This window comes from Salmo salar, chromosome ssa26 (assembly GCF_905237065.1).
Source record: "Salmo salar chromosome ssa26, Ssal_v3.1, whole genome shotgun sequence".
Lineage (NCBI taxonomy): Eukaryota > Metazoa > Chordata > Actinopteri > Salmoniformes > Salmonidae > Salmo > Salmo salar.
Window position 1 is genome coordinate 4727633 of NC_059467.1, and position 14589 is coordinate 4742221.

General features: G+C 38.6%; 1 protein-coding gene across 1 annotated transcript; it reads right to left on the reverse strand.

Moving 5' to 3' along the window:
* Positions 1-7746: 7746 nt before the first annotated feature.
* Positions 7747-9011, reverse strand: LOC106586992 (uncharacterized). The gene is made up of 2 exons (XM_014174778.1): positions 8421-9011; positions 7747-8282 (listed from the first exon to the last, which is right to left on the reverse strand). Exons 1-2 carry the CDS (start codon positions 8949-8951, stop codon positions 8052-8054), a joined length of 762 nt encoding a protein of 253 aa, XP_014030253.1. The 5' UTR covers positions 8952-9011; the 3' UTR covers positions 7747-8051.
* Positions 9012-14589: the final 5578 nt, after the last annotated feature.

Here is a 14589-nt window from a genome sequence, read left to right on the forward strand (position 1 = left end):
GACAATTAAGAGATATGCTAACTGTGGATGACAGTCATTCAAGTTAAGCATAGCTAGCTAGCAAAGGAATTCACATTTCTTGTTAACTAACCAAATGACACGGGTGTCTCCAGCTGTAGCCACAGAAAAACGATATGGGGGCGGGGGTGGGTGGATTGCCCACTCAACCCCAGTCGTCCATTGACAACATCCTCCCAGCAGCTAGCTAACGTTAGACTCTGTGATTTAAGCTTGATAAATAAATAGCTACCTAAATAGATATGCTAGCCTATTAGCCACATTATGACTGACTTGTGATCATCGCCCTTGCTAGTTTGACTGTATTGGCATTCCTAGCCTTAGTTACATTTGTCCGTTTTTTCCAAAATATTGAGTCATTGAAACTGAAACAGTGCATCCCGAATGGCAAGAGGAAGCAAACAATGCACCAGGCCAGCTGTGATTTGCAGCCTGATTTACAGGTCAATTATATGAATCATGCATTGAACTGCATCCATCTATTCTGACAACAATTCCTTACTCTACGTCATGGAATTTTGAATCAAATAGGACCTCTTTTTGAAACGTCTTATAGCACAAACTGGGTATTTTATATTTTTGACAGATATTATGATTATCTGTTTCATATCTACAAAGTAGTTAAAAACACTGTCAGTTCCACTTTAATAAGAGGAGCAGGGCTATTGTAATGTGGATTGAGGGTGGAGTGCATGTGCCTGGATAACATCTGTTATTAAGTTATTTTGTGTTAAAAGGCACCACAAATGTTTTTTGCATGTGTTTTTGTTATGACATGTAATGGCTGTAGCAGTCTCTTCTTTCAGTTTTCGTACACATCACACACACAGTCCCAGTGCACTTACAGGATAAAGCTACATTACTCCAGGCTCATTGCTCTACCATTGGAGGGGGATCTAATAGACAAAGGTCACTGAACACATCTATCAGAGCTCTTCAGTGGCCCTCTTTAACAACCCACACATACATGGTATGCCTGTGGATGAATTGGACACACACACACACACAATTGATTTCAGGGTGAGGGGTGTGTTTGGATACTTGATTTCAGAGTGAGGGCTGTGTTTGGATCTGATGCTGTGGATTGTGTGTGTGTGTTCGCGTGTGTGTGTGTTTAGGTGTGTGTTAAGGTGCACCTGATATGTACTGTATGTACTGCTTCCATTACTATAATAGTTACAGTTCGTATAAGGAAATCAGTAAATTTAAATAAATAATATGTTGATTTCACATCACTGGGCATGGGCATAGCCACAGGCTCACCCACTTGGGAGCCAGGCCCAGCCAATCAGAATGAGTTTTTCCCCACAAATCAAGGAAATACAATTGAGCTTGTCCGTCAGAAAAATGTGTCTGAAGTGAACCGTCTCATTTTCTTTGCTTGTCTTACTATATTTTTCCAGTTCACATTTTAAGGTTTCAACACAGTGGTTCAGATTATTAATTCCTCCAGCTGTCCGGGTGGCTGGTCTCATAGGAGAAATTATGTCCTTTATTACCAATTACACAGAACACTTAGCTTTCTCAATATCAATTAGCGCTTTGTGCTAAAGCATAATTAAGCCACATAGTCCACTCTGAATGAATATTCTAATATAAATGTAAAGGTGCACTATGCAGGAATCGCTCAGCCATTTCCTTGTTACTAAACTTCTAATAGTTTGCCTAATTTCAGTTTGTAACAAAACAAGCAAGTATATCATTGTACCAGCTAAACCTCTGTGAACTATATTTTACATTACCAAAAAAGTCCCATTGAGACCAAAGCCTCTTTTTTTTCAAGGGAACCCTGTATGAACACAATTGATCAAATATACAACATTCAAACATACAACTAAATAAAAACATTAAATGCTACAAGCAAATCATGAAGCAAACACATTCCTCAACAATGAGGTCCTCCATTAACAACTTGAACTGCCACCAAAACATCAAGGTGCAGATAGATCTGCAGATCATCCCATACACGAGTGCAACAAAAACGGAATGCAGATTTACCTAATTCCATAGTGATCAACGGAACCTCTAGAGTTAGCCATTCATGTGATTGGGTATCGTGACTCGTATGTCTGTAATTTAACAAATAAGGTATTGTGGACGTTTGCTTGAGAGGGCTTTATAAACACGAAACTTAACCTGTTTAGGATAGGGGCAGTATTTTCACGGCCGGATAAAAAACTTACCCGATTTAATCTGGTTACTACTCCTGCCCAGAAACTAGAATATGCATATAATTGTTTGATTTGGATAGAAAACACCCTAAAGTTTCTAAAACTGTTTGAATGGTGTCTGTGAGTATAACAGAACTCATATGGCAGGCCAAAACCTGAGAAGATTCTATATGGGAAGTGCCCTGTCTGACCATTTCTTGTCCTTATATAGACTCTTTATCGAAAATACAGGATCTCTGCTGTAACGTGACAGTTTCTAAGGCTCCCATAGGCTCTCAGAAGGCGCCAGAATGTTGAATGATAACTCTGCAGTCCCTGGGCGAAAAACAGAAGGGTTTTGGAAAGTGGTCGTTCTGAGAACAATGACACTGGCGTGCACGTGCATGTGATGACTTCCATTTTACTTCTTTCAGTGTTTGAACGTATAAAACCTCTCCCGGTTGGAATATTATTGCTATTTTACGAGAAAAATCGCATAAAAATGTATTTTAAACCGCGTTTGACATGCTTCGAAGTACGGTAATGGAATATTTTGAATTTTTTTGTCACGATATGTGCCGGCGCGTCACCCTTCAGATAGTGTCTTGAACGCAAGAACAAAACGCAGCTATTTTGATATAACTATGGATTATTTGGAACTAAAACAACATTGGGTGTTGAAGTAGAAGTCCTGGGTGTGCATTCTGACGAAGAACAGCAAAGGTAATCCAATTTTTCTTATAGTAAATCTGAGTTTGGTGAGTGCCAAACTTGGTGGGTGTCAAAATAGCTAGCCATGATGGCCGGGCGATCTACTCAGAATATTGCAAAATGTGCTTTCACCGAAAAGCTATTTTAAAATCGGACACCGCGATTGCATAAAGGAGTTCTGTATCTATAATTCTTAAAATACTTGTTATGTTTTTTGTGAACGTTTATCGTGAGTAATTTAGTAAATTAACCGGAAGTTTTCGGTGGGTATGCTAGTTCTGAACGTCACATGCTAATGTAAAAAGCTGTTTTTTGATATAAATATGAACTTGATTGAACAAAACATGCATGTATTGTATAGCATAATGTCCTAGGAGTGTCATCTGATGAAGATCATCAAAGGTTAGTGCTGCATTTAGCTGTGGTTTTGGTTTTTGTGACATTATATGCTAGGTTGAAAAATATGTGCGTGATTATTTCTGGCTGGGTACTCTCCTGACATAATCTAATGTTTTGCTTTCGTTGTAAAGCCTTTTTGTAATCAGACAATGTGGTTAGATAAAGGAGAGTCTTTAAAATGGTGTAAAATAGTCATATGTTTGAAAAATTGAAGTTTTGGGATTTCTGAGGTGTTTGTAATTCGCGCCACGCTCTATCATTGGATATTGGCGAGGCGTTCCGCTAGCGGCACATCTAGATGTAATTAAGGTCCTGGAGTGGCCTAGCCAGTCTCCAGACCTTAATACCATAGAAAATCTGTGGAGGGAGCTGAAGGTTCGAGTTGCCAAACGTCAGCCTCAACGTTAATGACTTTAAGAAGATCTGCAAAGAGGAGTGGGACAAAATCCCTCCTGAGATGTGCGCAAACCTGGTGGCCAACTACAACAAACGTCTGACCTCTGTGATTGCCAACAAGGGTTTTGCCACCAAGTACTAAGTCATGTTTTGCAGAGGGGTCAAATACTCATTTCCCTCATTAAAATGCAAATCAATTTATAACATTTTTGACATGCGTTTTTCTGGATTTTTTTGTTGTTATTCTGTCTCTCACTGTTCAAATAAACCTACCATTCAAATTATAGACTGATCATTTCTTTGTCAGTGGGCAAACGTACAAAATCAGCAGGGGATCAAATACTTTTTTCCCTCACTGTACATTTCTAATTTTGTCAGAAAGTTGGTTTCATTGCAAGTTGAAGCTTACTGTTAGCTAGCTATCTGACGTTAGATGGCTGGCTCGCTAGCTAACATTACGTGTATTGTCTGTGTGTAGTAATGTTATCTCAGAATGCCATTTCACATTTCTAGTTATAGCCTAAACTTAGCTATCTAATTAGCTAACATTGAACCTATTTGGTTAACTTTAGCTAGCTATGACAATCGGTTTGTGTTAGTAGTACTCTATGGATTGGGATTGTAGTTTATTGTTTAGCTTGCTAGCTACATGTCTAAACAAAATATCCCATGTTAAGGCTAGCTGACGACCCATCAAGTTAGCTAGGTGTGTCTGACAGTGATTACAGCTATCTATTGTAGAATGATGCTAAAATATTTGTATCTGGAATTTGTATTTCAGTATCAGTAGAACACGCCTGACTCTCCTCCACCAGTCATACAAGGAGAATGGTCTAATGCCTCCCATAAAATAGAGAGCTGACCCAAGCAAGCAGTGGTTACACCTGAAGCCTAAGGAGTGGTGAACTTCAACAACTATGCAGAGGATAATGCAATGGTATTACCAGGACGCCACCCAGGACACAAACACTTTGGTGGAAAGCTGCTGCCATCCCATGTGACAAAAGCAGCAGTATGGCGTCTCCACAAGGAATCGATGACAACACTTGGTATGTAAAGCATAAACAACACGTTTTGATTATTTTATTGACCTCCAACATGGTTGGCACTTTATCTGATACGGTTGTGAAGGACAGCACTGTGACAGGAGTCAACATCCCACATCTGGTTGGACAAGAAGGATGGTACGGTGCTGGTGGAAAGCTATTTCTGGCAACAACACCGGACTCCATACTTCAGGCCGCTGCCACAGATCAAGCAGTACCAGCACTTCAGGTGAATATCATTTTCATTGCAGTATGAGATTATTCTTCTTATCTAAACTTGGGAGGTGAATTGATGTTGTGCAAGGTTGTAATGTCTTCTCATTTTTTGTTATTTCCTCTTTGTTAGCTTCGATGCTCTGGAGCCTGGTGTTGTTGCCAGAGAGTGTTTGGACTCAGTCAGGACCAGGTTTCAGCTGCTGCGCAACGCTGACATCCTTCCTCCCATAGATGGTCAGCCTGTACAAGCACCACCTGGACTGGACACAGTTAACTAGACAAACTTGTATTTTTGAGAAGATCAGGGAGTTTTGCGACAAAGAGGCTATGGACATCACATGCCCTGCACCAAAGTCAAGGGTAGGACAGAAACATACTCTCCGAATATAGATTCCCTTGTTCATGCATGGTTCGGACGGACCAGTCATCAGCACTATCTGCAGCGCCTCTATTCACATGACTCTCTCCTAACACACACATGCCATATGTTGCTGCTACAATGTTTTTTTTTATCCCGCTGCTCAGCCACTTTACCCCTGATTGTATGCATATTAATACCTCACCTATCACTGATATCATTATTGATATTAACCTTGAACATACTGTATATTATTTTATTTATATTGACATTACCTATTTATAATATTTCTACTATGCAAGTAACTATTTGGCTGTAACATTTACACCTTCTGTTGAGTCCCATCCACTTAGCAAGATGTGGCTGGGGTTATAGCATTTCTTTCAAATTACCCATCAATTTAAACAAGTGTCTGGGTAAGCGTCATCTCATATTAAAAAAAAAAAAAGATTCTGGTTACCTGGAATTGTTCCTTATTGTAGGCTACTACTTTTACCACTTGTAGTCTTAATCTTTACTACACAACTCATTGTTTAGCACATGACCTCACATGTGAATCCTTAAAGAGATGGTGGGGCTGGCTTAAGAGTGTAACGGCTCTCGTTGGTGGTAGGAAGAGTAGACCAAAGCGCAACGTGGAAAGCGTTCATGATTCTTTTATTCACAAAAACCCCTAAACAAAATACCAGAAGGCGAAAATGAAAGCGCACAGTTCTATCAGGCACAGACACTAAACAGAAAACAAGATCCCACAAAACCCAAAAGGAAAATGACAACTTATATATGATCCCCAATCAGACTCCACAAAAGACAGCTGCCTCTGATTGGGAACCACACTCGGTAAAACCAAAGAAATAGAAAACATAGACTTTACCACCCGAGTCACACCCTGACCTAACCAAACATAGAGAATAATAAGGATCTCTAAGGTCAGGGCGTGACAAAGAGGGTGTGAACAATGCTGAATGAGTGTAGACAAAGGAGAGCTCTCCAGTAGTAGTACCAAAACATTCAAAGGCATTTTCTCAAAATTGAGGTTATGTTTAGCAACTTTCAAAAAATAACTACTTTCCCATTGTTCTTCGAAAATGCAATGTATGAGATACCATTTTGTAGCTCTTTGTCTCTGCTTTAATCCAATGTAAAACACACAATTTCAAATTTTGCTACATAAAGCCGAATTAAGGTCACAATTTATAACCTGATGAAAATGTACAGTTGCTGTCACTTAGTTCTAAATTGTTGACTATTTATGTAATTAACCAACTTATCAAAATGTAACGGGGGACCACCCAAGCCTATTTGACAGCCAAATGTTGTTGGCACATTTTTTCCAATCTTTTATATTTTTATGTCACCACATTCTATGTCAAAAGGTGTAAAGAGGGCATTGAATATGTAAAAGATGTCTAGCAAATCATGGTATGGATATGTGACCCGTTTCTAGAAACTATGCGTATGTCGCACATCACTACTTTACAGGAGAGGCATTTAAAATATATATATATATTTTTATCAAAATGCGTTTTTTGGCAGAAATGCCTTCTGGAACATGTCAACTTTCATGTGTCTTAATAACAAACTTGTATGCCATCTGTAAATATGAATACAATTGAATCCTACAGACGAAGAACCATATATGTGACAATTTTTCCATTTTAAGATAATCAGTTATTTTTATATTATTAATTGTGTGTACCACATTAGGTGTTTTATGGTTGACAAATAATTCACCATACTCATATCTTCCAACAACAATTGATATTTTTTTGTTATTTCAAAAAATACTTTTTTTATTGCCGTTTTAATTTTTAGAATGTGGAAGAACAGTATATCTCCAGTGATGATTTCAGTTTGTGGAAGAACAGTATATGTGACATTTTCCATGACACTTGTAAGATGTCCTTTTTTAACACCTGATATGATGTTTTAAGTACTTTCAAGTGCAGATGCCCTTCATGTAAATAACTTAAATGCAATATGTAGTTAATTCATTTGTATGGAGGTTCATTTAAAGGTGGTCTATCAACTTTAGCACTGATGACTTTTCTTAAAAGTTGAGTCATGAAATCTTAGTCTCATTTAAAATGAAGCCCTCAATGTGAACATACCATAGAATAACTACAAAAATAGAATTCAATCAAAAGAAGCACAACTTCTACATATCAAATATGGATCAATGTGATGTGCCAATATGCAGGTCCCTAAGGTCAATATTACAAAACGTTCAGAAACCCATTCTCTTTGCGTTTAACACTATGATCAGCAATTAAGTTTTGAATTGCGTTAAACCCATGCTAAAGGCAAGAAATGTCCTGTACTGAGGTGACAGCAGTAAATAAGTATTAACTGCTTAGAGTTGATGCTAAATGTGGTGACAGAGAGACGTACTGTGTATTGTAATGAATAACAAAAGGGAATCAAGATCAAATGAATACTAACATACTGTATGTGATGACTTGTTTGTTTTTAATTAATTCAGATTTAAAAAAGGTTCAAATGATCACACACAAAATCATTCTCAACAGAACACATTGTACATAACATTTTCTACACTAGGAACAACATCTTAAAATTAAATTAATTCAATATATTGTGCTGGTTGAAATCATACACAAATTGATTCACATAGAAAATTCCTACAATAGGGGTGACATGTTTTCTGAAATGTATTCAGATTCAACATACTATACAGGTTCAGGGGATCATAAACTCACAGAAAAAACGGTTAATTATGTAGCTTGGTTTAACATCAAATTATTCACTCTGCAGTGATTTATAAAAAGAGCGTGCAGCAGCTGGCAAGTAGTTGAGCATGGTCATCAGATCTTGGTACTTGTTTTTTTTGATGGGCAGAGGACTCTCATATGCTCTAGGGTAGTGGCTTGCAAAATAGGGAGGTTGAGGTGTAGCTCCTTGTTTTGGTTTGGAGATCAGCCTCAAATAGACTGTGGCTCTGTCTGGCGTACAGATTCCAAGGATCCTCAACTGAAATTACAACAGAAACATTTTAAGTTCCTGACATCAATAAACAACTTTCACAGTCAAGCACTAGGATATTTTATTGTTAGAACAACATGTTGCATGTTGATGATGAATGTTAGTAAACTATTCTCTGTGCAATACCTGTGATATACTGTCATCGGATCTTAGAATGAGCCAATGTTTGCGATCGATTCCTTTCCCAATACCTGTGACTTTTAACCACCTCACTGAGGTGATCTGTAGTCCAGCTGGTCGCTTGAGGACAGAATCTGGCAGGTGCCTGAAGTCTTCACATTGCATCCTCATCACCTTGAATGGTTTTGCTGGTTGTGCTTCAAGTATCATCTTTGAAACATCATCAGGTGTATGAAGGACTGACACCTTGCCCCTCTTCTCAATGGTGGCAAAAGATCGATCACAAGGAAGAAAAGAATGACCAGAGACCATGAACTTCTGCTCAACTTGGGTAAAGTAACCCATAGAGATGAGCATCGACATCAGATTGAGCATCCGCCAGTTGTTATTCTGCCCACAGCATCTGTCACTGAGGATGATCAACTTGCGCACCTCTGGTTTTGGGAGTGGCGTGAATTTTGTCTTCACCCACTTCAATATGCAGCTTGCTACCTCAATGGCACCTCGGTGTGCAATCCCCTCATGCCAAACACACATGTATGCAGGATCTTCTTTTCCAAGTTCCTGGATGCAAAGGTTAAAATTTGACAGCTGCCGCTGGTATCAGACAATGGAGTGGGTCCGATTAGGGGGTACATCACCCCCTGTAGATCCACAGAAATGACATGGCAGTCAGCATTGGCTTTAGCCCACTCAGTGTCACTTTGAAGCTGTGTGTAGGCCTTTTCGGCTTTGATGGTGCAACTCACTTTCAACTGCAATCTTCCTCTTCTCCTCTTCAGATGTTGCTGCTGACATCTTAGTGAAGAATGCGTCACATTTGCCACAGGTGTCACTCCTGGGTTGGCCGAAATTGAGACTCTGCTGTTTGAAAATGTCCCTATAAACCCAGAATTTTGCAGATGATGTGGTATTCTTCTCTTTGTAGAGTCGGTACATTCGCAACAAATTCAGATCAGGGCTGAGGTATTCTCTGTGTACATCCCCTTCATCCGAGAGTAGTGGTTCTGGGTTCTTGGGAAAGATAAAATGTGCTCCTTGATGCCCTCTTTCACTGTAGCATGTATCCGATGTGGCCTGTAAGGAGACAACAAGATGTTGTTGAACTTGTATTCTCTCAATGGTCTAGGGACCTGCCTTAGAGTGCAACTGTGTCGCTATAACCGGGTACAAATCCCGGTCACGCCATTGCCGTTTGTGGCCGGGGGGTCCTGTAGGGCGGCGAGAATTAGGCCAGTGCCGTCCGGTGGGAGGGGGAAGGTAATCGGCACTCAGTCCTCAATGCTCAGGTTGTAGTTGGACAGCTTAATTACCATCATTTTGTTTAAAAGTAATAAACATTTTTATATTTTTGTTTCAGAATTCGCTATTCATCCATTCGATACTCTATGTTAATGTTTAGAAGATTGTTTAGAGCACTGCTATAGTGAAATAATCCAGGCTGGAATCCATAGCGCATTACCTATTGCTATGCTTCCCTCTTCCATCTTCTAAAGGAGACCTAGCCTCAGTAGCCTGATCTGGAGACCCTGCAACCTCACCTGCCTCAGCTTGAACTCCTAACTTTTCCTGAACAACCTGACCAAAACAATTACATTTCAATTAGCAGGTTCTAAAAAACTAGTACAAAGAATACAATATGTTTGTAATTGATATTCATATAGACATTAATTCATATTTTCACTTGCCTGAAGACGGCTGTTGGTTAGCTGGAACACAGACATGAAAGTGACCTTGCACACATTCAATCTCTGGCCTGCTTGCTGTACATGGTATTTGAAGGTTTGTTTCCGTCGTTTGTTCTCCTTTGTATCCTCAGGTTTACGTCTCCGTTTCACCTCATGCTGCAATAAAAATTGACAATGATAAATTCAGAATTTAATATACTGTAGCACATTCAGGGTATTGCTTGATCAGGACCTCCATCTTTCACACACTCCCAACCTATACACAGAATGAGTTTGTGTTGCACCATTGTGTAACACTGCACTTTTAGAGTTAACGTTAATGTACGTATCATTACTGTCAAAGTTAAACTATGCAAGTGTTCAATATAGCTATTATAATAATAGGAGTTTTGTCCTATTTCTAACCTGTTCTAAGCCGGAGAGAATCAACGCTTGTTGTTTCTCGTATGGGACAGTGTAGAAAGTGTTGAACAGATGCAGCTTGCGCTCATCAGTCAACTTTCCACAATCCTTTCTGCACGTAGTGGAACACGCTCTTCCCTGCAGGATACAGTGTAACGTTACATATAACTAGCTAGCTACTGTAGCCATGTCGAATCATCCGGTGGATGGAGAAAAAGTAGCTAGCTATGTTTCTTCTATAATCTAGCAATAACATTTGTAACGATAATGTATAAGTTAGTAGCCAACGAACTTTAGCTAATATGTTTTCTCTATAGTTACAAATTAGACAACCCAGAACATACATGTTAGTTACTGTACTCAATAGCTAGCTAGCTAGATTGTTTGATATACGGTTCTTCCACATACCTCTTTTGGACAGCTTTTTCCAGTTTTTTCTTGACCCTTACGATTTGTATAGGGTTTTCCCGCATCCCGTATAATCTTCCTTTGCCTGTCTTTCCATTCTTTTAGTTTAGTTTTACGTTTCTTTCCCACATTTCACCGATTTTCATCAGCAACAGAAAAGTTGTGCGCTTGTCCGTCCATTCTGAGTGGTGCACATAAACGGTTATTCCACGAGAGCCTATCTTTAAATTTAAAAATATTGTTAATTAGCGCGTGGAAAGCTTGTGAAACCGGTTCACTATAGAAAAAGGGTGTCCAATAACGATTTTTCATGTATATCTCTTTTTTTTGAAAAATGTCACATATATGGTTCTTCGTCTGTAGGATTCAATTCAATACGAGCCTAGTTGGTTTAGCCACAGAAAAATACAGGAACCTTCATCCTAGCGATGATTGGCTGAGATTCAATTGTTCAATAACGAGCCTAGTTGGTTTAGCCACAGAAAAATACAGGAACCTTCATCCTAGCGATGATTGGCTGAGATAATGGCTGGGCATGCCAAAAAACTTGTTTGGATTGGTCTGCCATGTAACATGCTTCTGTCTACTTTTTTATTGATTTTATTTTATTTAACCTTTATTTAACTAGGCAAATCAGTTAAGAACAAATTCTTATTTACAATGACGGCCTACCAAAAGACAAAAGACCTCCTGCGGGGACGGGGGCTGGGATTAGAAAAATAAATAATAATTAATAAATAGCATAAATATAGGACAAAACACACATCATGACGAGAGACAACACAACACTACATAAATAGAGACCTAAGACAACAGCAAGGCACCAACACATGACAACAACATGGTAGCAACACAACATGGTAGAAGCACAAAACATGGTACAAACATTATTGGGCACAGACAACAGCACAAAGGGCAAGAAGGTAGAGACAACAATACATCATGCAAAGCAGCCATAACTGTCAGTAAGAGTGTCCATGATTGAGTCTTTGAATGACGAGATTGAGATAAAACTGTCCAGTTTGAGTGTTTGTTGCAGCTCGTTCCAGTTGCTAGCTGCGGTGAACTGAAAAGACGAGCGACCCAGGGATGTGTGTGCTTTGGGGACCTTTAACAGAATGTGACTGACAGAATGGGTGTTGTATGTGGAGGATGAGGGCTGCAGTAGATATCTCAGATAGGGGGGAGGGCGGAGTGAGGCCTAAGAGGGTTTTATAAATAAGCATCAACCAGTGGGTCTTGGAAGGGTATACAGAGATGACCAGTTTACAGAGGAGTATAGAGTGCAGTGATGTGTCCTATAAGGAGCATTGGTGGCAAATCTGATGGCCGAATGGTAAAGAACATCTTGCCGCTCGAGAGCACCCTTACCTGCTGATCTATAAATTATGCCTCCATAATCTAGCATGGGTAGGGTGGTCATCTGAATCAGGGTTAGTTTAGCAGCTGGGGTGAAAGAGGAGCGTTTAGGATAGAGGAAACCAAGTCTAGATTTAACTTTAGCCTGCAGCTTTGATATGTTCTGAGAGTAGGACAGTGTACTGTCTAGCCATACTCCCAAGTACTTGAATGAGGTGACTACCTCAAGCTCTAGACACACCTGTCTCCGGATTACATCTTCAAATTAGGGGCAACCATGGCACCCATGACAGAAGGTGAAGCATTCATCCATGAAGCTACATTTTCCGATATTATAAGTTTCATTGCAAGTTAAAGCGTACTGTTAGCTAGCTAGCTAACGTTATCTGGCTGGCTTGCTAACGTTACGTGTATGATCTGTGTAGGAAGTATAGAAATAGGCCCAAGTTCCCAAGTTGGAATTCCATGTCAGATGACTGTTCAAAATTATATTTCCCAGTAGGATTTTTTTTTTTTGGTTGAGTTCCCAGTTGTTTTGAACGCAGCATTAGAGTTGGGATTATGGTTCATTGTTTAGCTAGCTAGCCACATATCTAAACAAAATACTCCACTATGCAAGTAACCATTTCACTGTACCATTTACAACTTCTGTATCCTATGCATGAGACAAATAAACATTCATTTTATTTGATATAGTGTGTTTAACAGAGACAGTAATGTGAAGAACATTACCTGCACCAAAGTCAGATTAGGATATAGGCCAAGGGCTAGATAAAGCTTATTTTTACCACTACTTTTGCTATTACATTCACACCTTTTAGTCTTGAAATCTTTGGTTGTTTACTACACAGAGAATCCTTAAAGAGATGGGTGGGGCTAAGGGTTAAGAGGGTGTTAACGATGTTGAATGGGGGTAGACAAAGAAGACCTCTCCAGTAGGTGTACCAAAACATTCACATTCCAATTTCTACACCCATTACAAGTTTGTCAACTTTCAAAGCAGAATCACTTTCTCATTGTTCCTCAACGGCAGTGTATGATATATCATTTTCTAGCTCGGAGTCTCTACTTTTATCCAATGTAAAAAACCCAATTTCAAATTTGCTACATAGGACCGAATCCAGGTGATGGGTCACATATGAAAGTGATTTAGATGTATTGATGAACATCCACCTGTTAAGACACTGATTGTTAGAATTCTTCAGGCCCCATTGATTGATGAGAAATTGAAAAACTGTATGATTGAAAGAGACAGGGAAATAGGAGTTGCTAATAAATCTGGCTGCACATTGACTGGGTGACTTACTGCAAATTGATAAATGATGTGACTAAACTCAATAAAAATAAGAATAAACTGTATTATGAAGCCAAGTTCAATGATATAAAGAATAATGTAAAAAAAAACATGAGCACTTTAAATGAAATTAGGGGCTACAATACAAATTCAGCTTGTTCATCACAATACCATTTGATGTTGACAATTATTTTAATGATTGCTTCATTGACAAAGTGGGCAAACTTAGGCAGGAAATGCCAACTGCGAACAGTGAGTCATTGTATTCATGTGTAAAAAACGAATAATGAATGAAAATATTTTGGTGGTAGAAATGATTAAATATTAAAAAATTTGACGTCTCACTAAAGGCTTCAATCATACAACATGTATAGTTAAATCTGAACTGGTTCTCTAGCAAATTAGTAAGAATGTCTCACCCCATGTTCAAGAATGGCATTTTTCCCTTTATTCAGATTACAACATCTCACTTTAGGTTATTTGAAAATAAAATAATCTCCAGAATATTGCTATTTTTAAAACAAGCCAAATTGGTTGCAATTTCAGTTTAATACACCAGAAAAGACATAACAAATAATACAACAAATATTATTGGTTAAACTCAAATATAATAATTGATGAAAAAAAAATATTTTTGGAAATAATGTTGAAAAAATGTTCATCTTTGTAAATTGTATCATAAATAGGACTAGTGGAGTTGTCATACATGCAGCTAACAAAAATATATGAAATGTTTACCCAAAATTACAACGAACTAATTACAGCATTACCGCAAAAATGTAACAGGCAAGTGGAAGGGGGAAAAAGTAATAACTTGTCTGTCGGCCCTGCATTAAAGACCAAAACTGGTTAAAGAAAATTGTGATAAATAAAAAAGTATACCAGTTTAATTTAAGGATCAAAAATGTACAGCTGTACCATATAGATTGGAAAAGAGTTGGGAAGAGATTTGATGTACCTATTCCATGGCACATGGTTTATGAACTGATATGCAAAACAACGTCAGATTCAAAACTTAGAATTT